Genomic DNA, 22,919 nt, shown 5'->3' with positions numbered 1-22,919 from the left:
TGTGTTGACACACACACATTATGCATTGGCACTATCTTTTAACTCACTTTCTGAGATGGAAAATATTCATCACCATATCTTTTTGTGAAGGTAGCAACCAAAACAGGACAAAATTCTACCAGACTGAGATAAACATGGATTTATAACTGATAGAGACTTATAAATTCAGAAATAAAACTTGAAGAAAGCTAACATTGTTGTCTCTGTTGTTTCAAACAGGAAGCCAGATTGGCTAAGAATGAAGTGGAAAAGATGACTGCTATTGTTCAGACTGAGAAACAACGATCTCTTGAATTGGAGAAGAAACTGAATGATTGCAATTGGGGAAATGAAGAGAATGTAAAATTGTGGGAAACTAATGAAAAGGTTTTAATGGAAAAGGACAGGTAATACATGTAACCTATACTGAAATAATATTTTAGAAATAAAAGCACTGGTTTGAAGGGTGATGCATGATTTTGAGAAAGGGCCTCAGTTACTGATGTTTCTCTCTAAAGATCTTGATTTGACTATTACTGAAACAAATATTCAGGATTTCCCCTCTGATTATTTATTTTCATTAATTTTATTGTGATTTAAGTGCATAATCAAGGCCAGCTTTCCTGGGTGGAACTGAAGGGAATTTGGTTGTTGAATGTTCTAGCAAAGCTCAAGGATCCCAAAGCATTATTTAAAGAAGGTCAGGGAGTTACCCTATTGTCATGAACAATATTTACTTCTTAATAAATAAACGTGAAAACTAATAGATGGTTATTCAGTTTTTGGAATTTCTAAGAGGGATATTAAGTTTGCGCCACAAAAGCAGTAACTATAATCCAAATATATTTCAGTTTGTTAAATGCTTTAAACAAAATAATGTGATAAAGCTGTACATAAGTTCAAGTATTATGCTATTTTTATCATCTGCAAATAAATTCCAAAAACTTTTACGATGTATATGGTCAGCAAAAATGATTAACAACATTATCTGCAGGTGTAATTTTGATAATATTCTGAAAATCTTAAAAGTCAAACCATTATATCTTGTATATATTGAGTAACTAATCTTAATGGTCCATTGCAATGTTTTTCAGGTTAATTATTGAAACACTAAAAGTTACTTGTTTTTCTTAACAATATTGAAATGTTGTTATTCTGGTACAAAATCTTACCAACAATAATACATCTCAGTGGTGCTGCATACTTAGGACTTATTGGATCTGGGAGTCACAGGGCAAAGCATTTTAATTTTTTGGCCTGTAAAGACTTTCAATGTTAATGCAATCCAACACAAGAGTGCAGTATTCCACCATGGAAGGCAACAATATCCCCTCAGGGTGTATATCTTTATAAATTTCATTTGGATTAAATGTCTGTATATTTTCATTTAGGATTTTCAAACTGAACATTTTTATGATCATGCAGAATTATAGATCAGCTGACCCAAGCACTAAGAAACAGAGATATCCAGATAGGTCATTTAAATGAAAATCAGCAAGTGGTGGATGATCACATCAGAGACCTAGATGTAGAAGAATCAGCCGATGCTTCATGTCAGAAAGAAAATGAAGTTGAAGTAAGTGTTTGTTTTAAGCTCAATACAAAAGTCAATGTGATGATTCCATCAACATATCCATGTCTAATTGATGTCACAGCTGTGATGATTGCTGTTTAAAACTGGGCTTGTATGTTAAACACTTGTACTTGCGCCACGTAATCCTCATTGGTTTATGTTTGTATTGGAGTAAATTCTATAATTCAGTGCCCAGAGCAGCAGACTGTGGAATGGGAGTGAATATCAACAAATCAGGCAAGGAGATTGATGTATCCAGTTTACATTCCATGTTAATTTAATGGGCAGATAATTTTACAGTCCATGACTTGAGAGCTCTGACCTATGTCTGAATTCTTAATAGAACAGAAAATTATGCCAGTTATGAATAGCATATACTTTCTTAAATGGAATACCATCTTAGAGTAAGAGAGGGATGATATGTTGGGAGCTGTCAGAACCTTGGATCCAAGATAGGGATACAATATTTAAGATATATAAAGGGCATTTTTTAAAAATCAACACTGGTTACAACTTTGAGAATTTGTATAGAAACATTGACCTAAATTGGTTTTAATTCGGAATGACTGCCCAACTGTAAGAATAAAAAGTTGCAAAATTTGAAGAAAAGAATAACTTGTTTTGCAGGATAACATGTCAGTATAGAGTGCAGATGGAATCCCCCTTATTCCAAATCCCTATTGAAGCAGATTTTGGATCTGCCCAAAATCCTCAGTTGAACAGACATCTTGTGAAATAAAAAAATTAAGAGAAAATCTTACAATGATTATTTTTGCCAGGGATTTATAAAGATCTGAAGTACTACAATTCCTGTTCAAAATCTCATTTGCAGTATTATCTAGGTTTGAAATTCCAAAAGAGATTCAGAAAGATCAGGAAATCCTATTTACATACAAACTAAAGGGAGATCATTGAGAATTGCCAGAGGCTCCACACACCATTGTAAAGCAAGCCCAGACTGGTGGGTTGGTATTTCAATAACAATTTGCAAAGGAAACAATAGAAATGAATGACTACCACCTGGTAGTCATATCCACCATCGTGAAGTGCTTTGAGAGGCTGGTCATGACACACATTAACTCCAGCCTCCCAGCCAACCTTGACCCACTGCAATTCACCTACCACCCAAACAGGTCTGTGGCAGATGCCATCTCCCTGGCCCTACACTCATTTGTGGAGCATCTGGAAAGGCACCTACGTTAGACTATTGTTTATTGACGACAGTTCCGCCTTCAATACTATAATTCCAAACAAACTCATCTCCAAACTCCTAGACCTGGGACTCAACACCTCCCTTTGCAACTGGATCCTTGACGTCCTGACCAATAGACCGCAATCAGTAAGGATAGGCAGCAACACCTCCGCCACGATTATTCTCAACACCGGTGCTCCACAAGGCTGCGTCCTCAGCCCTCTACTCTATTCCCTATATACTCATGACTGTGTGGTCGGATTTTGCTCCAACTCCATCTACAAGTTTGCAAATGATACCACTGTAGTGGGCCGAATCTCAAATAACAATGAGTACAAGAAGGAGATAGAGAGCCTAGCGACATGGTGTCATGACAACAACCTTTTCCTCAATGTCAGCGAACTACATTAATGGTGCTGAGGTCGAGAGGTTTTAGAGCTTCAAGTTCCTAGGAGTGAACATCACTAATAGCCTGTCCTTGTCCAGCCATGTAGATGCCATGGCCAAGAAAGCTCACCAGTGCCTCTACTTGCTCAGGAGGCTAAAGAAATTTGACATGTCCCCTTTGACCCTCACCAATTTTTATCGCTGCACCATAGAAAGCATCCAATCTGGATGCATCACAGCTTGGTATGGCAACTGCTCTGCCCATGACTGCAAGAAACTGCAGAGAGTTGTGGACACAGCCCAGCGCATCATGGAAACCAGCCTCCCCTCCATGGACTCTGTCTACCATTCTCACTGCTTCAGTAAAGCAACCATCATAATCAAAGACCCAACCCACCACGAACATTCTCTCTTCTCCCATCTCCCATTGGGCAGAAGATACAAAAACCTGAAAGCATGTACCACCAGGCTCAAGGACAGCTTCTATCCCACTGTTATAGGACTATTGAATGGCCCCCTAGTATAATAAGAATGGACTCTTGACCTGACAATCTACCTTGTTATGACCTTGCACTTTGTTGTCTATCTGCACTGCACTTTCTCTGTAACGAACATTTTTTTCAGCATTTTGTTATTGTATTTACCTTGTTCTACCTCAATACATTGTTGTAATGAATTGATCTGTATATACGGTATGCAAGACAAGTTTTTCACTATACCTTGGTACATCTGACAATAATAAACCAATTTACCAATTTACCTTATTACCATGCATTGTGTTTGCAATTTGAAATGTTCCTCAGACCTTTGCAGGATATTCATCATTCAAGCTTCATTATGTGACTATTGTTGAACTACGAGATGCTACTAGAGAGAAATGAAAGGAGGATAGTAGCCCCTTGTGAACTATCATATCCTGAAAGTGAGGGAAGGGTGGAGACAATCATTCCTAAACTAATAGAATGACTGGTAAAGGACCAGGTAAAACAAAAATAAAAGAGCCAAGCAAATTTAGAATAAGCAGGCCAATAGGTTTTTTTTACTTCTGTTTCCATGGCAAGGAGCTGACAAGTAACTCATTAACAGGACCCATATAAGGTTGTGGGAGGAGAATGTACAAAATTAGACAAGCAGGCAGAAGGTAGAAGGAGTTGATCTACTAAAACCAGAGAACCATTGGATCAGATTTAGGGCCTCAGTTTGAAAAGAAATGAAGGAAGTTCACCTAGCTGAAGAACTAAGAGCATGGCCACATTGAATGTAAAACTGCTCAAACTAATTAAGTTGGTAGGATGGTGAAGAAGGCATATGACATGTCTGCCTTCAGAGGTCAGGGCATAGAACATAAGAGTTGGGCCATTATGTTGCAACTTTACAAAACACTGGTAAGACTGCATTTGGAGTACTGTGTGCAGTTCTGGTCACTGCACTCTTGGAAGGATGTGATTATACTGGAGAGAGTACAGAGGAGATTCACCAGGATGTTGCCTGGATTGGAGGACTTTATTTATGGGAGAGATTGGATGGGCTGGGCTTGTTTTCCCTGGAGCGAAGGAAGCTGAGGGGTGACCTGATAGGAGTATATAAAATTATGAGAGGCTTAGATACGGTAGATAGTCAAGATATTTTTCCCACAGTAAGGGTTTGAAAACAAAAGGATGTGGGTTTAATGTGAGAGGAAGGGGTTTTAAAAGGGATCTGAGGGGCAAGTTTTTTTACACAATGTGGTTGATATCTGGATTGTGCTACCAGAAGAGGTGGTGGAATCAGATATAATTACTATGTTTAAGAGGTATTTGGGCAGATACTTAAATAGGCAAGGCATTGAAGGATGTTGTCCAAATGCAGGCAAATAGGATTATTGCAGATGGGCAAAAAGGTCAGTATGAATGTGCTGGGCCGAAGGGCCCATTTCTGTGCAACTCAATTACTCTATAATCAGACTAGTCCTGCCCCACATTAAACAGATGGTTCTCTGTACATTGTTAGGATTTGCAAAGTGAACTGGTCAGAGAGAAGTTGCGAACACAAGAAGAAATGCAGGTAGGAGTAAATTCCTTTTTATCATGAACTCTGTGTGAATGTGCATTACATTTTTTCCACATTGGCACCAGGTTCAATATATTTATGCTGTTACTAGATTTGATTTGCACTGGTGGTGCTCTAATTATGCAATATTTCTAAATTTATTGACACTATTTGATTCTACTCTTTTGTTTTAGACACCAAGATCATCCAGGTTCTAAAATAAAAGCAGAAAGTTCTGGAAACACTCAGCAGTTCAGGCAGCATCTATAAAAGAGAAACAGACTTAACGTTTCAAGTCAAAACCTTTTCATAAGAACTGGGAAAGTGAGGAAGCAATTTCTAAGTTGAAGAGAGGTTGGGGTAGGGATGTTTAAGGCAAAATGAATATCTATGATAAGGCGAGACCAGGGTTCCCCAGCTTCTTGATGAAAAACACTATGATGCTGGAGGAACTCAGCAGGCCAGGCAGCATCCATGGAGAAAAGCAGGCGGTCATCACCTACTCCGGCCCCATTCCTCAAGTCTTTCTCCACTATATCGATGACTGCATTGGTGCCACCTCTTGCACCCGTGTGGAACTCGACAGTTTCAAAAATTTCGCCATAAGTTTTCACTCTGATCTCCAATTCACTTGGACTATCTCTGACACCTCTCTCTTAATCTTTCCATCTCCATCTCAGGAGATTCCTTATCCACCGACATCTTCTACAAACCCACTGATGCCCACAGCTACCTCGATTACAGCTCCTCCCACCCTGTCCCTTGCAAGGATGCTATCCCTTTTTCTCAATTTCTTCGCCTCCGCTGCATCTGCTCTCATGATGAGGCTTTCCACTCCAGGACATCCAAGATGTTCAACTTCTTTGCTAACCATGGCTTCCCCCCCCCCCTACTGTGGTTGAGAGAGCTTGCACCTGCATCTCTGCCATTTCCCACACCTCTGCTCTCACTCCCACCCCTCCCAGACCCAACAGGGATAGGGTCCCCCTTATCCTCACATTTCATCCAACCAGCCTATGTATCCATCACGTCATTCTCCGCTATTCTGCTATCTCCAATGGGATCACACCACCAAGCATATCTTCCCCTCCCCACCCCTTTCTGCCTTTTGCAGGGACTGCTCTCTCTGTGACTCCCTTGTTCACTACCCCCCCCACCCATCCTGCTCCCACCCCCGGAACTTTCCATTGCCCCCGCCACAGGTGCAGCACCTGCCCGTACACCACCTACATCACCTCCATCCAGGGACCCAAACAGTCCTTTCAGGTGAGGCAGAGATTCACCTGCATCTCCCTTAATATCATCTACTGCATTTGGTGCTCCAAGTGTGGCCTCCTCTACTTCAGTGAGACGAAACACAGACTAGGTTTACTGTTTCGCAGAACACCTGTGCTCTGTCCGTAACTGCGATCTGCATCTCCCCATTCCCAGTCACTTTAACTCCCCCTCCCACTCCTTCACAGATATGTCAGTACTCAGCCTCCTTCACTGCCAGGAGAATTCTAAGTGCAAACTGGAGGAACAGCACCATCTTGGAACCTTGCAGCCTAATGGCATGAACATTGAATTCTCCCACTTTAAGTAACCCCACACACTCACCATGCCTCTTCTTTTCTTCCCTTTCCTAGTCTATCTCTCTTTTTTCTACCCCCCCCCCCTTTGTCCTCCTTACTTTTGACCCATCCCCTGGTGGATCTGCTCCCCTCTCCTCCCCTGCACCTGCCTATCACTATCTCTTACCTGCAACTACCTATCACCACCTTGTGCCCACTCTGCTTCCCCTCTTTTGTCCACCTATCACTGCTCTACTTTTCCCTCCTATGTATTGGGCTTCCGCTTTTCCTATCTTCATTTCTGAAGAAGGGTCCTGACCCAAAACGTTGACCACCTGCTTTTCTCCACGGATGCTGCCTGGCCAGCTGCGTTCATCCAGCATCATAGTGTTTTTCATCAAGAAGCTGGGGAACCTTGGTCTCACCTTATCATAGATATTCATTTTGCCTTAAGCATCCCTACCCCAACCTCCCTGCAACTTAGAAAGTTTTTCATCTCAATTCCAGCATCTGCAGTCCTTTGTTTCCCCGGGTTCTTCCATGTTAATAGAGCCACCTGGTTGATAGATTATTGAAGGCAGTTAAAGAAAGAGGAAACGGTGACACAAACAGTCCTTAAAGATTTAGCAGTGATTCACTTGCACATCTTCCAAGCAAATGTATATATTTATTGCCTCACACTGTGGTCTTCCCTGCACTGGAGAAACAAGTGATTTGGGTGACCATTTTGCAGAGCACCTCTGTTCAGTCAGCAGGGGAAACCCTGACTTTACAGTTGTTTGTGACTTAAATTCTCCATCCCACCCCCACTCTGACCTATTTGTCTGTGGCTGTCCAAACTGTTCCAACAAGGCCCAACATAAGTTTGTGGAGCAGTACCTTACTTTCTGTCTAAACTCGTTCCAGCATTCATTTCTCAATATTGAATGCTTCAGGTAGCTCACTTTTTCTATTTGTATCAGAATTGGCCAGGTTTGCTGTGAGGTTATCCATCTGTAAAGTTAACTCAGTTTTTCTCTCTCCTATTCCGGACACTGCCTGATGTGCTGGGCATTTCCAGCAGTCTCCTTTGGTTTTCAGTTCAGCTGTGACCCTGAGCGGCATTTCACAGCTTTTACATGTCCTTTTATTTGTTCTCTCTCTCTCTCTCTTTCAAACTACCCTCAATAACATATCAACCAGATGGCTCCATAAATATTGGAATTGCCTGGGAAACTCTAGCCTTAGCCTATCAAAGATCATCCCTTTGTCCAGGCCATCGCTCCTCCTCCTTCTCTGCAATTAAGATGCTTTCTCACTTCCACAATTCTGATGAAAGGCCTTTGGCCAGAAATGTTAACTCTGTTACTTCTTCCACTGACATTGCTGATCTGCTGGAGTATATCCAGTATTTTCTGTTTTTATTTCAGAATTCCAGTATCTGTACTTTTTTTTATTTTCAATCACCCGTTCATCTCCTTGGCGTGTGTGTAAGCTGATTTTTCTGTTATTTACACCATAGCATAGGGCTGGTGTGCTGTCTTAAAAGCTGCAGTGCAACATTGTGTGCAAGGGAAAGAGAAAATTGTCTGAGACTAATCTGATGTTGTCAGATTAATCTGAGTTGTAATCATTTCATCAAAACAATTCTTGCATGGCAAACCACTTAAACCTTTTACTGTACGTTGAAGCAGAAAATAAGTTTAATTTTAATCAATTTGTTAACAGTGGATAATTAAGGGATTCACTTTATTCATTAAAAGTCATAAAATAAAATTCAAAGTTTGCTCAGTAGTAGTTTTCTCACCTCTCAGTTCAAGTTCTATTTTGCTTACTGAGCACATAGTCTCCTGACTGATGTTTCAGAAAAGTGCTGAAGAAGTGTTTCACTATTGATATATTTCAGAAGAGATCTTATGATCTTTTCCACATGAATGCAAAAGATCTCATGGCACCATTTCAAAGAGAGTTTGGGCATTCTCCCAGTGCTTTGACCACATTTTTCAACTAAGATTAAATAAAGATTAAAAAAGGAAAACAGACTAATCAGCGATTTGTCTCAGGCACAAATGCCAGCACAATTGCTAGGATAACAATCAGAATAAATAATCAGAAAAAAAATCATTCAGAGCTTGTGGCATCTTGAAAATATGTGTTATTCATTATAAATATTATGCAGTAAGATACTTAATGTATTTTACTCATTCCACACTGATCTGGATGTGCGTGTGGACTATTAGGATGTTAATATCACATGAGTTACAACTGAACACCCTTTAAGTAATTGACAAATGAGTAAAGAACTAACTGATAGGCCAGATGTTGGTCATAAGGTGAATGTTGCCTCAGACATCAGGAGAAGATCCTTGGTGTAATAACTTGTCCTAAAATTGGCATCTTTGACAATGTGGTACTCCTTCAATATTGCATTGAGGTTACAGGCCTAAATTGTATGTGAGATAGGGGTGCTGCCATAAGGCAAGCTAAAACAACATTATCTGAGTGTGCACATGTGATGTCCATTATCTTACTTGTTTCTACAAAATATGAATAATGTCATATTGGGAATTTGTATTTTAGTTGAGAATAGTTTTACTGATTAAAGGTTTAAAATGCAGTCTATTCTTTTTGTGAAACTACCTAATGGAAGCTTGAACAGAGAAAGTGTGTCAGGAGGATGTCTAATGTAAGTACATGCAACTTTATCATGAGGTCTGAACTTTTTTATATTGGAAACTTACAATTTCCAGAGGACAATGCTTCACTGTTCAAGAAACTGCTGGTATTCTACTAATTAAACAAAGATTTGAATTTATTTTGAAAAATTACATTACAATTATTTCTTCCCTTTCTAAATTTAAATATAAAATACTTCCTGATGTCTCATTTCCAAAATGCTCTCTTTTCAAAATGATGCATCTGCCCACATATCTTTAAATCCAGCCCTAAATATTTAACTGCTGATGCCCTAACCTCAGTTGAGATCTTCAATGGGGATACAAGTACTGATTTTAAGGCACTTCTGACTCTTTAAGGCCCCTTGACATTAGAACATAGAACAGTATAGCACAGAACAGGCCCTTCGGCCCGCAATGTTGTGCCGACATAGCTAATCCCTCCTACCCACAGAATGCCCATACCCCTCCATTTTCCTCTCATTCATGTGCCCATTCCAAGCCCCCTCTTAAAAGTCCCCAATGAATTTGCCTCCAAACACCCTATCAGGCAACGCATTCCAGGCATCCACCACTCTCTGAGTAAAAATGTACCCCTCATGTCTGTTCTGAACCTCCCCCCTCTCACCTTGAATACAATTAGTTCTGTTCTGACTCATTGGTATTCCTACTGCAGAATTATTTTTTTTATTCCAAAATAAACTTTATTCATCATAAAAAACTATATACAACAATAAAACAGTACAAACCTTTACATTCATGTATGGATCAATCATTAATGTTACCTTTTCATGAAGAACCACAGCACTGATGCCACTCGTGTGGCTCCGTGGGGTGATACCCCAATCCCATATTTACAATATTCAGTATTATTGATACATTGTTCAGACCATAAGATATAGGAGCAGAATTTGGCCATTCAATTGCACGGCAGTGTAGCAGTTAGCGTAACACTTTACAGTACCAGCGACCCGGGTTCAAATCCAGACACTGTAAGGAATTTGTACGTTCTCCCCGTGTCTGTGTGGGTTTCCTCTGGGTGCTCCGGTTTCCTCCCACATTCCAAAAAGAAGTACAAGTTAGAAAGTTGTGGGCATGCTATGTTGGCGCCGGAAGCGTGGCAACACTTGAGGGCTGCCCCCAGAACACTACACAAAAAGATGTATTTCACTGTGTGTTTCAATGTACATGTGACTAATAAAGATATCTTATCTAATATCTTTTTCAACCCCATTCTTCTGCCTTCTCCCCGTAACCCTTAACCCCTTTACCAATCAAGAACCTATCAATCTCTGCCTTAAATACACCGAATGACTTGGCCTCTACAGCCCTCTGTGATGATGAATTCCACAGATTCACCACCCTCTTGCTTAAGAAATTCCTCCTCATCTCAGTTTTAAAGGGACATCCCTTTATTCTGAGGCTGAGCCCTCAGAACCTAGACTCTCCAACTAATGGAAACTTCCTCTCCATGTCCACTCTATCCAGGCCTTTCAGTATCCGGTAGGTTTCAATGAGATTCCCCCCTCATCCTTCTGAACTCCATTGATTACAAGTCTAGAGCCATTAAACGCTCCTCATATGTTGAGCCTTTCATTCCTGAGATCATTCTTGTGAACCTCCTTTGGACCCTCTTCAGGGCGAGCATATCTTTCCTCAGATACAAGGCTGAAAATTGCTCACAATATTCCAAACGTGGCTTGACCAATGCCTTATAAAGCCTCAACAAAGTATCCAAATTTTCTCGTCCTCTTGGAATGAATGCTAACATAGCATTTGCCTTCTTTACTAACAACTCAACCTGCAAGTTAACCTTGAGGGAATCCTGAACTAGGACTCCCAAGTCCCTATGCACCTCCGATTTATGAATTCTCTCCCCATGTAGAAAATAGTCTTTATTCTTCACCAAAGTGCATTACCCCACACTTCCCCATGCTATATCCATCTTCCACTTCTTTGCTCACTCTCCCAACCTGTCCAAGTCCTTCTGCAGACTTCCTGCCTCCACAACACTCCCTGCCCCTCCACCTACCTTTGTATTGTTTACACTATTGGGCCCCTTTGGCAGCTCCATTCTACTTGAAGCTCACTGTGTCATTTCCCTTATTGCCTTGAGACCTTGTTGAGGACAAAATGACTGCTACATTTCTATACTTAATATTTATTGTAGTTAATTTATTATGTTGTAATGTTTTCCAACAGGATCAAAGATCGCGTCAACTCAAATCTCTTTAAGCCCCCAGGGTTATTAATTTGAAAGTTACTCAAAAAATTAACAAGCTATTATTTGAACTGAAAATTAAACCAAGGCCATTGAAACAGGAGCAATATTTTTCTTCAGAATATAAAGAAAACTGCTTGTTTTCCCACCAGTTCTAATATCAAGCTTTTGTTGTCAACTTTTTCCATTAAATTGAAATTAACTTTTGAGGAAATATAGCTATGTTATAGAGTCATAGAGCAATGCAGCACGTAAACAGGCCCTTTGGCCAAACAAGATGCCCATTTAAGTGAATTCCTTTTCCCCACATTTGGCCTATATCCCTATAAACCTTTCCTATCTATGTACCTGTCCAAGTGTCTTTTAAATCTTGTTAATGTACCTGATCCAACACCTTCCTCTGGCAGCTCGTTCCATATATGCACCACACTCTGTATGAAGGGGTTGCCCCTCAGGTCCCTATTAAATCTTTCACCTCTCACCTTAAACCTGTGTCCTCCAGTTTTTGATTCTTTTCCCTGGGAAAAAGACTGTGTGCATTCAAATGTTAATGTGAGATATTAAAATAAACTAATAAAATATGAAATGACAAATGGTATTTGGTTCATTTATTATTGTATGAATAAGCCTGTGCATTTTATTATTTTTGCCATCCTAATTTATTCTGTCTGTTGACTCTGAACTTAAGGGGTTTAATAAGAATAGTGCAGTTGACACATACCAGGAATCAGAAGGAGGCTATTCAGTCCATCTTGTTCATGCCAGCTTGCAGTAGAGCAATCTCCATGAGTTTCATTCTGCAACTCTCTCCCCTTAACGCTGCAAATTATGGTGAGGGAGTTCATGGACAGTTCACCATATGTATTCCTGGGAATGGCAGGTTTGACGTACAAGGAGGGACTAAACATATATACTCTGTTGAGTTTAGAAGAATGAACCATACAAACTTCTTCAGGGACTTGACAGCATATATGTGACATGGCCGCAGTATCTAGAATCAGAGGTCACAGTCTCAAAATAGGAGATCAGCCATTCAAAGCAGAGATGAGAAGAAATGAATCTTTGGAATTTTCTGTTCAAGAGGCCTGTGGAGGCTATTCAAGACAGACATTGATATTAATAACATTATTGAAGGGGCCTTTAGGGACAATGATTGAAGAAAATTATGAAGGGATGATATGTAAATTGGCTGTGGTAGGTTAGGAAACTATGTTAAAAATAAACTGGCAATGGCTAACTTTTACTGAATGAATACATTACTTGCAAGTAATATATTATTCCTTTAAGACAAAAAACTTACAAGTGGTCCAACCAAGGCTATCAAAAGAAATTAAAAATTAAATTATCAAATTGAAAGACTTATAACATTACCAAAAATGCAATAAACATAAGGATTGGGAAAATTTTAGAATTCAGCTAAGGAGGACCGCCAAGGCATTCATTAGGAAAGGGAAAGCAGAATATGAGTGTAGATGAGTGACAACCAAAAAAAGAGTTTCTATAAAAAGGTTAGTAAAACTTTAATTTGGGTGCCTTAGAGACTGAGGCGGGAGAAACTATATTGTCATAAAAGGAAATGGCAAGGAAATAAAACAAAAGGTGATACTGAAAATCTCCTGGTAATAGAGGTGAACTGCAGATCTAGATTAGATGAGTAGCTCAAAGAAATCAGCATTAATTAAAAAAAAAGTATTAGGGAAATTAACAGTACTAAGTGTGGATAACTTCCCAAAACCTGATGGTTTGCATCCTTTGGTTTTGAAGAAGGTGGCGATGGAAGTAATGGATGCAGTGGTTATCATTGTCCAAAATTTAACTGATCCCAGAACAGTTCCCACAGATTAGGAGATCTTCACTATTTAAGAAAGGAGAGGGAGAGTGAAAACGGGGAAATGTAGGGCACTTCAGTTGATCTTAGCAAAAGGGAAAATGATAGAATCTATTGGTAAGGAAGTGGTAATGGGGCACTTTGAAAATAACAATAGGATTCAGCGCTGACAACATTGAATTATGAAAAGGAAATCATATTTTAAAAATTAGTTTGAGTTGTATGAATTTTTAAAAAGCTGAATAGATAATGGTAAACCAGTTGATGTGGGTGTGTTTAGACCTTTAGAAGGGCTTTGATGACTTGTCATATGAGAGATTATTAAAGAAAACTAGAGTTCAGAGTATTGGAAAATATGCTGAGGTAGCTTGAGGATGAGTTAATGAACGGGAAATAGAAAGTAGGAATAAACAAGTCATTTTCAGAATGGGAGATTGTAACCAATGGTGTATCGCAGGGATCAGAGCTCAGGACACAGCTGTTCACACTTATATCAGAGATTTGGATGAGGATATCAAATATAAGATATCTAACATATTTGGCAATGTGGGCTGTGAGGTGGATACTGAGGAAATTTAACTACCACCAAGCCAATTTTGTATCCAGTTGGCTAGCTCACCCTGGATCCCATGTGTTCTAACCTGCTGGACCAGCCTACCATGCAGGACCCTGTAAAGGCCTTGCTAAATTCCATGTGGACAATGTCTACCATCCTGCCTCATCAGTCCTCTTGGTCATCTCTTAAAAAAAACTCAATCAAATTCATGAGACATGATTTCTCATGCACAGAGCCTAATCAGTCTTTGTCTTTCAAAATGTAAATAAATCCTGTCTCTCAGAATCCCTTCCAATAATTTTCCTACCACCGATGTATGGCTCACTGACCTATAGTTCTATGGCTTACACATACTGCACTTGCCTTCATTAATTCATATCCCTCTCCACCTTGTTCATTCAAGTACCTGTCCGGATGCCTCTTAAATGTTGTTACTGTTTCTGCATCCTGGATTGCAGGGCTTGAGTTATAAGGAGAGATTGAATAGGCTGGGTCTGTTTTCCCTGAAGCAAAGGAGGCTGAGAGGTGACACATTAGGGGTATGTAAAATTATAAGAGGCATGGATAGGCTAGATAACCAGGATCTGTTTCCATGGTAGGGGTGTCTAAAATTAGAGGGATTAGGTTCAAGGTGAGAGGGAGGAAGTTTAAATGGGATCTGAGGGGTAAATTTTCACACAAAGAGCAGTTGGTATCTGGAATGAACTGCCAGAGGAGGTGGTGGAGGCAGGAACAGTCACAACACTTAAGAGGCATCTGGACAGGTAATTGAATTAGTAAGACATAGAGGGATATAGAATTTATGCAGGCATGTGAGATTAGTATAGCTAGGCAAGGTGGATGGCATTAACACAATGGGCTGAAGGGCCTGTTTCCATACTATACGACTCTATGACTCAATGTAACTGGGACTGAATGAGGAGATTAACTGTTCAACTGGCTGTGATCCCCATGAACCACTGCTCTTTTTGATATGTATTGATGAGCAGGGTGTTAGCACACAGGGTGTAATTTCAAAGTTTGCAGCTTACACAAAATTCATGAAAGTATTAAATGTGAGAAAGTAACAAACTTTAGATCCCTTCCAGAAATCCATGTTGCCTTTGATATTTTGCAACTGGCCTGAAATCTCATCCTTTATAATAGCCTCGAGAATGTTCACCGTCTCAGATCTTAGACTAACCAGCCTGTACTTCTGTTTTCTTGCTCCCTCCTTTTTTCAAACAGTGGGGTTGTATTTGCCACCCAACAATCTATGGAATTCTGGGAAACAGTAATCAATGCATCCACTATTTCCACAGCTATGTGCTCTAGTACGCTGAGATGCAAATTAGTCTGTAGGAATCTATCAGCTTTCAATAACATTACATTCTTTAGAACTATTTCCCACTGCATCAATCCTGATGCAGGGTTTCAACCCAAAGTGTCAACAATTCCTTTCCTCCCACAGATGCTGCTCCACTTGCTGAGTTCCTCCAGCAGTTTGCTTGTTGCTCCCACCAACAATATTTTTTTTCTGATCTTCATTCAATTTTTGGTTCCCTAACATTTTTAGAAAGTTACGTGTCTACTCATCCCTGAAGACAGATCTAAAGTATTTGTTTAATTGCTCTGCCATGTTTGTGTTCCCCATTATGAATTCTTCCTTAGGTGAACAAACTAACCTCAGGGGTGTTCTTCTCAGAGCAGATACTCAAAATCATAAAGAATTTTGAAAAAGAGAAATTTCATCCGATGACTCAAAAGTTCATTTCTGATGGTTGGTCATAACAAGGTACAAAGATTGAAGCTAAATGATCAATGAACCAATATTTGTTCAGTGAGTTGTTATCTGGAATGTTTTGGCCGAAAGAGTAGTGAAAGCAGATTTAATAATAGCTTTCAAAAGAGATCCTTCAGTATGCTCATCATACTTTCCAGAGTAGAACCATCTTGCTGATACTCTGCTTTAACAAATAATTCAAAGCTGTGCCTTTTGGTTTATTCACTGTGACTATTGTAGTATCACTTTCGCGACAGCTGTTTCCTCTAGTCCCACGGTAGTTCCACACATAGTTCGCAGCTCACTGTACTGTATTTATTCATTTTTAGGAGCTGGTAAGGCCACCGTTTATTGCCCATCACTAAATGCCCTTGAGAAGGTGGCGGCAAGCTGCCTTGTTGAACTGATGTTGTCCTTTTGGTGTAGGTACCTACACAGTGTTGTTGGATAGGAAGTTCCAGGATTTAGTCCTAGCAACAGCACAAGATAGATTATATATTTCCAAGTAAGGATGTTGTGTATCCTTTGGGGAAATAGCGGGTAATGCTGTTCCCATGCTCCTGCAGCCCTTGCTTTTATCGGTCATTGAGGCCATAGTTTTAAGAGGTACTACCAAAGTAGCCTGGGAAAGTAACTGCAGTGCATTTTCTAGAAGGTTCATACTGTAGCCATTGTACAAGGGTAATGGAGGGAATGAACATTTTGGGTGGTTCATGGGGTGCCAGTCAAGCAGCCTGCTTTTCTCTGAATGGTGTTGAGCTTTTTGAGAGTTGTTGGCAATGCACAGTTCCAGGCAAGTGGAGAGTATTTCATCAGGCTCTGGATTTGTGCCAGATAGATGGTGGAAAGGCCTTGGGTTGTCAGCAGGTGAACCACTTCACAGCCTCTGACCTACTCTTGTAGCAATGGTATTTATTGTCAAGTCTAGTTGAATTTTTGGTCAATGATGACCCTTGGATATTGATAGTGAGGGAGTTCGAAATGGTTATGCCATTGAACGTGTTGCACTATTGAGAGTTATTGCAATATTGGCTTGGAAATTGGTGACAATGATCACACCTATAAGTCAATTTGCATTTCTTTCTTGGAAGTTTACTTTCACTCCTAAAATCTAAGTGCACTACATTATTAACCTTAATGATGACTTTCCCCCTTGTTTTTGAACTGAATATTGAGATGCATACTGTACCCACTCTTTTCTTTTGAATGGTGGATTCTTTTACACTTTAGTGAGATGTGGTTACTGGCATATCATTAAACTGCTTTATTTTATCGCCTTTAAATAAACAAGCACAGTGGCAGTTGTAGGAGCTCTCAAATTCTTCTCACACCTCACTGTCAGCTGAGTCACAGTGATAGCACATTCACCTCTGAGTGAGAATTTTGTGGGTTCAAGCACCACTAGAGATTTGAACACAAGGATCTAGATTGACACTCCAGTGTTGTATTGAGGCTATGCCACATTGCTGGAGATACTGTTATTAGATGAAACGTTAAACCAAAATAGACTTTTTTCCTTGATGCAGGGTTTTGACCCGGAACGTCAACAATTCCTTTCCTCCGACAGATGCTGCTTGACCCACTGAGTTCCTCCAGCAAATTGTTTTTGCTCTAGACCTTTGTCCCCTCTGAAACCTGACCAGCTATTCAATGTGAATTTCTAATGAAGGGAAATTAGCTTTCATTAGTAGTTAAGAGTTGGAAGACAGAGCTATCAATTAAAACAGCTCTTCACCACAAACACCCATTACCCTCATCTCACCTCATCTAACTTTCTGTTCATCTGGTGCTGTGTTGGGCTCCACACAATAGAAAGAATATTAAGTCTTTAGAGTGGGTACATGCTGATTCACAAGATGTTTAGCTGGTATGAGGAAATAAAAAACGATTTCAAAAAAGTACGGCTTCTGTATTTAAAGTGGCATGGAATATGGAGCAATATAACAGAAGTGCTTAAGTTTAGGAAAGGATAGGACAGCATAAATGGGAGAAGACTTTTAAAATAATCATATCATCTAAATCAAAGTAAAACTGTTCCTTTGCTCATCATTGTTGCAAAGGCACAATTGCACATTGGGCAGGCACGGTAAAGTAGCAGTTAGCGTAACACTTTACAGCGCCAGTGACCCAGGTTCAATTCTGGCCGTTGTCTGTACGGAGTTTGTATGTTCTCCCCATGTCAGCGTGGGTTTCCTCTGGGTGCTCCGGTTTCCTCCCACATTCTAAAGGCATACAGGTTAGGAAGTTGTGGGCATGCTAGGTTGGCGCCAAAAGCGTGGCAACTCTTGCGGGTTGCCCCCAGAACGCTACGCAAAAAGATGTATTTCACTGTGTGTTTCAATGTACCTGTGACTAATAAAGATACCTTATCTTAAGGTACTAATGATACTGGCATCATGCTCCTTGTTTTTATCCCATGGCCAACAACTTTTGTCAGACAATCCAAGTTTGACAAAGCCATTAATAATCACAAGCCATACAGTTGCTCTGAATGATGGTTTAACCTCTCCAGAGGTATTGCTACCTTGCAGTATTTGTCCCATTCTGGCCATGCACAGTGCTTCAATTACAACTGCCTTGATGCTACCTGATCTCAGATGCTGCCTGCATGAAGTTGCACCTTCTCCCTGTGACCACTTGCGTTTCCTCTCACATGTGGGTTAGTAAATTGGCAATGCAAATTACCCCTGACCTAGGGAAAGTTGCCGAGAACGTGAGAAATGAAAAAAAATGGGATTAATGTAGAATTCGGTGGGCCGAGGGGCCTTTTCCATGCTGTAGCTCTCTATAATTCTAACTGGCACCAAGGAATTTCATACTTTCTTGAAAGCTTTTTAAAACTGAATTAGAGAGATTGCGAATGTTAACACCAGAAAGATGGCCTGTCCCTTTCGGATGAAATTTGAGATTTAAATTGATGCCCTATCTGCATTCTCAGGTGGATATAAAACTACCATATGTAGCTATTCAAACAAGAACAGGTGAGGTATCCTGCCCAATGTTTGTTCCTGAAAGGATATAATTAAAACTATTTTGTGTCTTTGTTGCCATTTGTGGGTAGAATCTTGCCTTGTGCAAATTGGCTGTTCGATTTTCTCTGCAGTGATTGCACGTTTGGCCACAAAGAACTTTGAAAGGTGCTAAAGCTGTGAACAATGCATTTTTTATTCTCTTGCTGAGCATTGCCAGTTAAGTACGCAATAATATTTATAACTACCAAGGTACCTATCAGATTCTAGCTCCATGTTATTCTGGTAAGATTTGAACTTCATTACGTAATGTAGGTTTAGGAAACCAGAGGCGTTCGAAGCAGACTCTCAGCTTTTTAACGCCGGAAAAATAGGCATTGAGTTGTATTTTTAAAATGATTGCAGTGCGAACCGTTGGGGGTTTTCCTACAATGCGCGTCACGTCTTTTCTGTGTCAATGGATCTCGAAACTAGAATGTTACTGGGCCAGCTTGCAGGGTTAATCGCGATATAGAAAAGGATTTCTGTGCAGAGTATTTTTTTTGTGTAAGTTGTTCTTCGGGGGATGAAACAGCAAACCTCTGCATCGATGCATGGGCAGGGAAACGCATCGACCACCAGGTGATTGTTAGTCGTGGTCGCGCTCTTGGGAAGACAGCCGTACCACAGCACAGACGGGTGCAAATGAAGATCACCAGTTTCCTCAGTGAGAATTTCTGAATTGTTAATGTGGTCAGAAACCAGCTAGAATTAATTTAGATTAATACTTAAAAGTCTTGTATTTGGCAACGAAGTGTGTGACGCTGCGTCGAGCTTGCAGCGAGCAGAGTGAGGCGGATTCTACCCCGCCAGTGCATGGTTAGTTCCAGATCCCTGAAACCCTGAGCCGGTTTCAGCTACATTTGTTGCCACATCACTGCCGGGTTAGAAGGTTGCAAGTGGAGGCTTTTACCCTTGAAGATATTGTACCCAGGAAACCCATTTTACGGGACGTGATTTAATCCAATATCGGCATGGACAATCCCCTTCTGTCTGTCCCGTTACTCGCCGGCAGTTGCTTTGTTGAGACGCGAGGGGCGGTGCCTCTGGTCTGATCGTCAATTCCTCTGCCTCCATCTCTGCCAGGAGCTGTGAAGACGAGGAGCATGATGGTGTGATGGTCTGTTCTCTCTCGGGTCGTGACATGGCCGAAGTTACCGGTGCAAGAGTAGAGCTGTTCTCACAACTTATCCAGTGTCTCAACTGGCAAGGAAATTCTCCCGAATAATACAGACTTCTGTGCAATTGGCGGTCCCGCTTTGTTTTCCCTTCATTGATCGGGATGACGCGAGCTGACTTGAATCCCGAATATTCCCAAAATTCAGATACCTGGAGGGTTGGGGCGAAAATCAATTCGTAGAAATGCACAGAGCACAGTTTGCTTTTCGATTCGCCCGGAATTACATTTAATTTATTAGGAGCCGTTTGATTGAGAATATAAAAGGCATTTTGGGAGTCAGAAGAGATGCTGATTTATAATTAATATTTTATTGCAGAGTATTTATGTTTAATGGAAGATTTTTAAAGCGGTTATGTTTGCGTGGAGATGTGAGACGGCGCCTTCATTCTACACCCTGAGTAGGTTCCAGATAGCGCCCACACGATTTATCTGAATTGATGCCAGGAAGAGAACCATTCATCGAACTGAATTACAAACCAAAATTAAAGCGGAATTTAAGGGTTTGTAGTTTGATTTCCTCCTGGCTTATTATTTGAGAGTTCTGAAGAATTAATTTATTGTCAATACAAACTCGTTAACTTTGTAATTGTTAATTGAGAAACATGGACAAAAGGTGAAACCTTGCAGTGCAGACTAAGGTTGTGACGTTTATATTTAAATTTTAACCTCGTGTCCAGTTGACATTGTGTATTTTGTCACTGTGTAATCAACTCCATAGTGGGCACCAGAATGAAGGAAGTTTGCAGAATTTGTGCCCGGGAGCTGTATGGTAACCAGCGACGATGGATCTTTCACACGGCTTCCAAACTAAACCTACAGGTCATTCTATCCCACGTACTGGGCAAAGAGATATCCCGAGATGGAAAGGCAGAATTTGCTTGCAGCAAGTGTGCTTTCATGTTGGACCGCATCTACAGATTTGATACAGTCATTGCAAGGATTGAGGCTCTGTCCATTGAGCGTTTACAGAAGTTGCTTGTGGAGAAGGATCGGATCAAGCACTGTGTTGCCAGCCTTTATCGTAAAACCAATGAAGAACCAAGTATTGACATCAAAGGGGAGGATGTTGCAGTGGACATTTCAAACCTACCTGATGTCCGATATCATGCTCTACTGCAGGATGATTTTGTCTACTCTGGGTATGAATCGTGGACAGAACATGGGGAGGAAGCTGTAGAAACTCACAGCTGCCAGACTTCGGAGAGCTCAACCTTCAAATCCCGAAAATGTCGCAGCTGCTCAGCCTTGCGTGTGACTGATGCAGACTATGAGGCAGTTTGTAGGGTCCCTCGGAAGTTGGCAAAGACTTGTGATCTATATGCCAGGTGTGGAAGTAGTGCAGTGGGCAGTGTAACTGCTGAGGAAGGACTCGTGCTGCCAGTCATTCATGAAACTATGTCCATCGGACCAAGTGAATCTAGGACTTCTGTCTATGCTGACTCTCTAGATAAAATGTCTCCAGCTTCTTCTGTGGAATCTCTCGGAACAGCAACAGAGTCCTGTCCTGCACCCAGTAGAGAAGTGATGCAAGGAGAAAAAAGTGCTAAAGATGACAAAAGCCCCAAATCAGACTTTTCTGATGGACAAGTCCCAAATCCCTCATTGCACACCCATAAGCTGGACTTTGTACTCAGTTTAGTGAGCAATGTTGAATACAGACCAGTACAGAGGCCAAAAGGCAGCAAGTTACCAATTCCTGTTAGGACAACTCCTTTGGGCTCTCAATCAAGTGGTAGTTTGGGTGATGGGATTTTCAGATCTCACCTGCAAAACAGTGGTTATGAATTAATCAGTAGGTACATAGAACCTCCTAGGATGAACCTGAACTTTGATGATATGGCAGATCTTGAGGACCTCCTGCAGGATGTGCTTGATGAATATATTCCAATTCGCACACAGGTACTTGAAGAATGACTGTTTAGGTTGATTTTTTTTTTCCTTCACTGTTCCATAAACTATTTTGCAGCAGTCAAAAGAAGCAGGTCCTTCACTTCCAAACAAATCTTTGGATAACAATTTTAAATTGTTGTTGAGTTTATCTTACCAACTGTCCACTGAACCCTTCTCCTCACCACCTTCCCCACTCAGTTTACGCAGATGCAGTCCATAAACAATTCTGAATGTGAAACATTGAGCATTTCATTACACGTTGCTTCTGTTTTGCCCTAATAAAAGTTTCTTCCATGTTTAAGTGATCCAGTGAAAGGTCAACACAGTTAAATCACAGGATGGCACTGTGTAAGCAAGTTTGCTAAGTATTATAAAAATCCCTAACTGTAGTTTAGTTGTTTAGCTGCATTGCAATCTTCCTTTTGTGTGTTTGGATTTCATGTAGAACCTCGGATATAGGAATATTTGAGGGAATGCACCATAATAGTGAGGGCTTTGAAGCAAATTAAGTGTCCTTTATGCTGTTTTCTCATTCTAGTCTCTGTACATGAACTTGAGAACTTGGCACATTAATTATATATTTGAAAAGGAAATAATGTTCAATATCTATTTTGACATAAACAAAATTGTATTCTTGTCATGTTGGTATTGGAGAGTTGAACTCTGGCTGCAGGGCTTTTTATTTTACTTGGAACACAGCAAGGCAAATGGTGTTGGAGATATTAGCAGGGAGGCTTTCCAAACAGAAGATTCTGAAGTTCATGAAATACAACTGCCTGCCTGGCTGCTAAAAATCTGGCCCCTGCCAACTGATCTCTCCATACAGCAAAGTGTTACTTCTTATTTCAGAGTTTTGTTTTGCTTATTAATGCCACTCTTCTGGAGGATCTTGCTATTTTGGAAATGGATTGAGATGGCCCAAACTCATTTAATACTTCCTGAGGTTAGAGAATCCACCATTGAATAGGCTTTGATTAGAACTCAAGAATCAAACATACAGGGCAAAGCACCTGGTGTGATTCGTGTGGGCATACATGACCTGCTGTGTGTTACCAGCAATTTCTGTGTTTGTGTCATCCTTGCTATTGTGCTGATGAAAATAGTGAAC

General features: G+C 40.5%; 1 protein-coding gene across 13 annotated transcripts in view; it reads left to right on the top strand.

The window, feature by feature from the left end:
• Window positions 1-22,919, top strand: part of pde4dip (phosphodiesterase 4D interacting protein) — a 342,932-nt gene that overhangs the window by 200,978 nt on the left and 119,035 nt on the right. For 11 of the 13 annotated variants that reach the window (XM_052010862.1, XM_052010872.1, XM_052010865.1 and 8 more), the window contains exon 1: window positions 19,383-21,820. In XM_052010862.1, the coding sequence (XP_051866822.1) occupies window positions 20,651-21,820 (1,170 nt within the window). In that variant the 5' untranslated portion in view covers window positions 19,383-20,650. Of the gene's footprint in view, window positions 1-219; window positions 387-1,404; window positions 1,556-5,120; window positions 5,175-19,382; window positions 21,821-22,919 lie in introns of those variants that run through there. The other 2 variants (XM_052010870.1, XM_052010871.1) reach the window with 2 other exon arrangements.

This window comes from Pristis pectinata, chromosome 3 (genome assembly GCF_009764475.1).
Source record: "Pristis pectinata isolate sPriPec2 chromosome 3, sPriPec2.1.pri, whole genome shotgun sequence".
NCBI classification, from domain to species: domain Eukaryota; kingdom Metazoa; phylum Chordata; class Chondrichthyes; order Rhinopristiformes; family Pristidae; genus Pristis; species Pristis pectinata.
The sequence above is the reverse complement of the archived record's forward strand: the minus strand, read 5'-3'. Positions and strand labels throughout refer to the sequence as shown.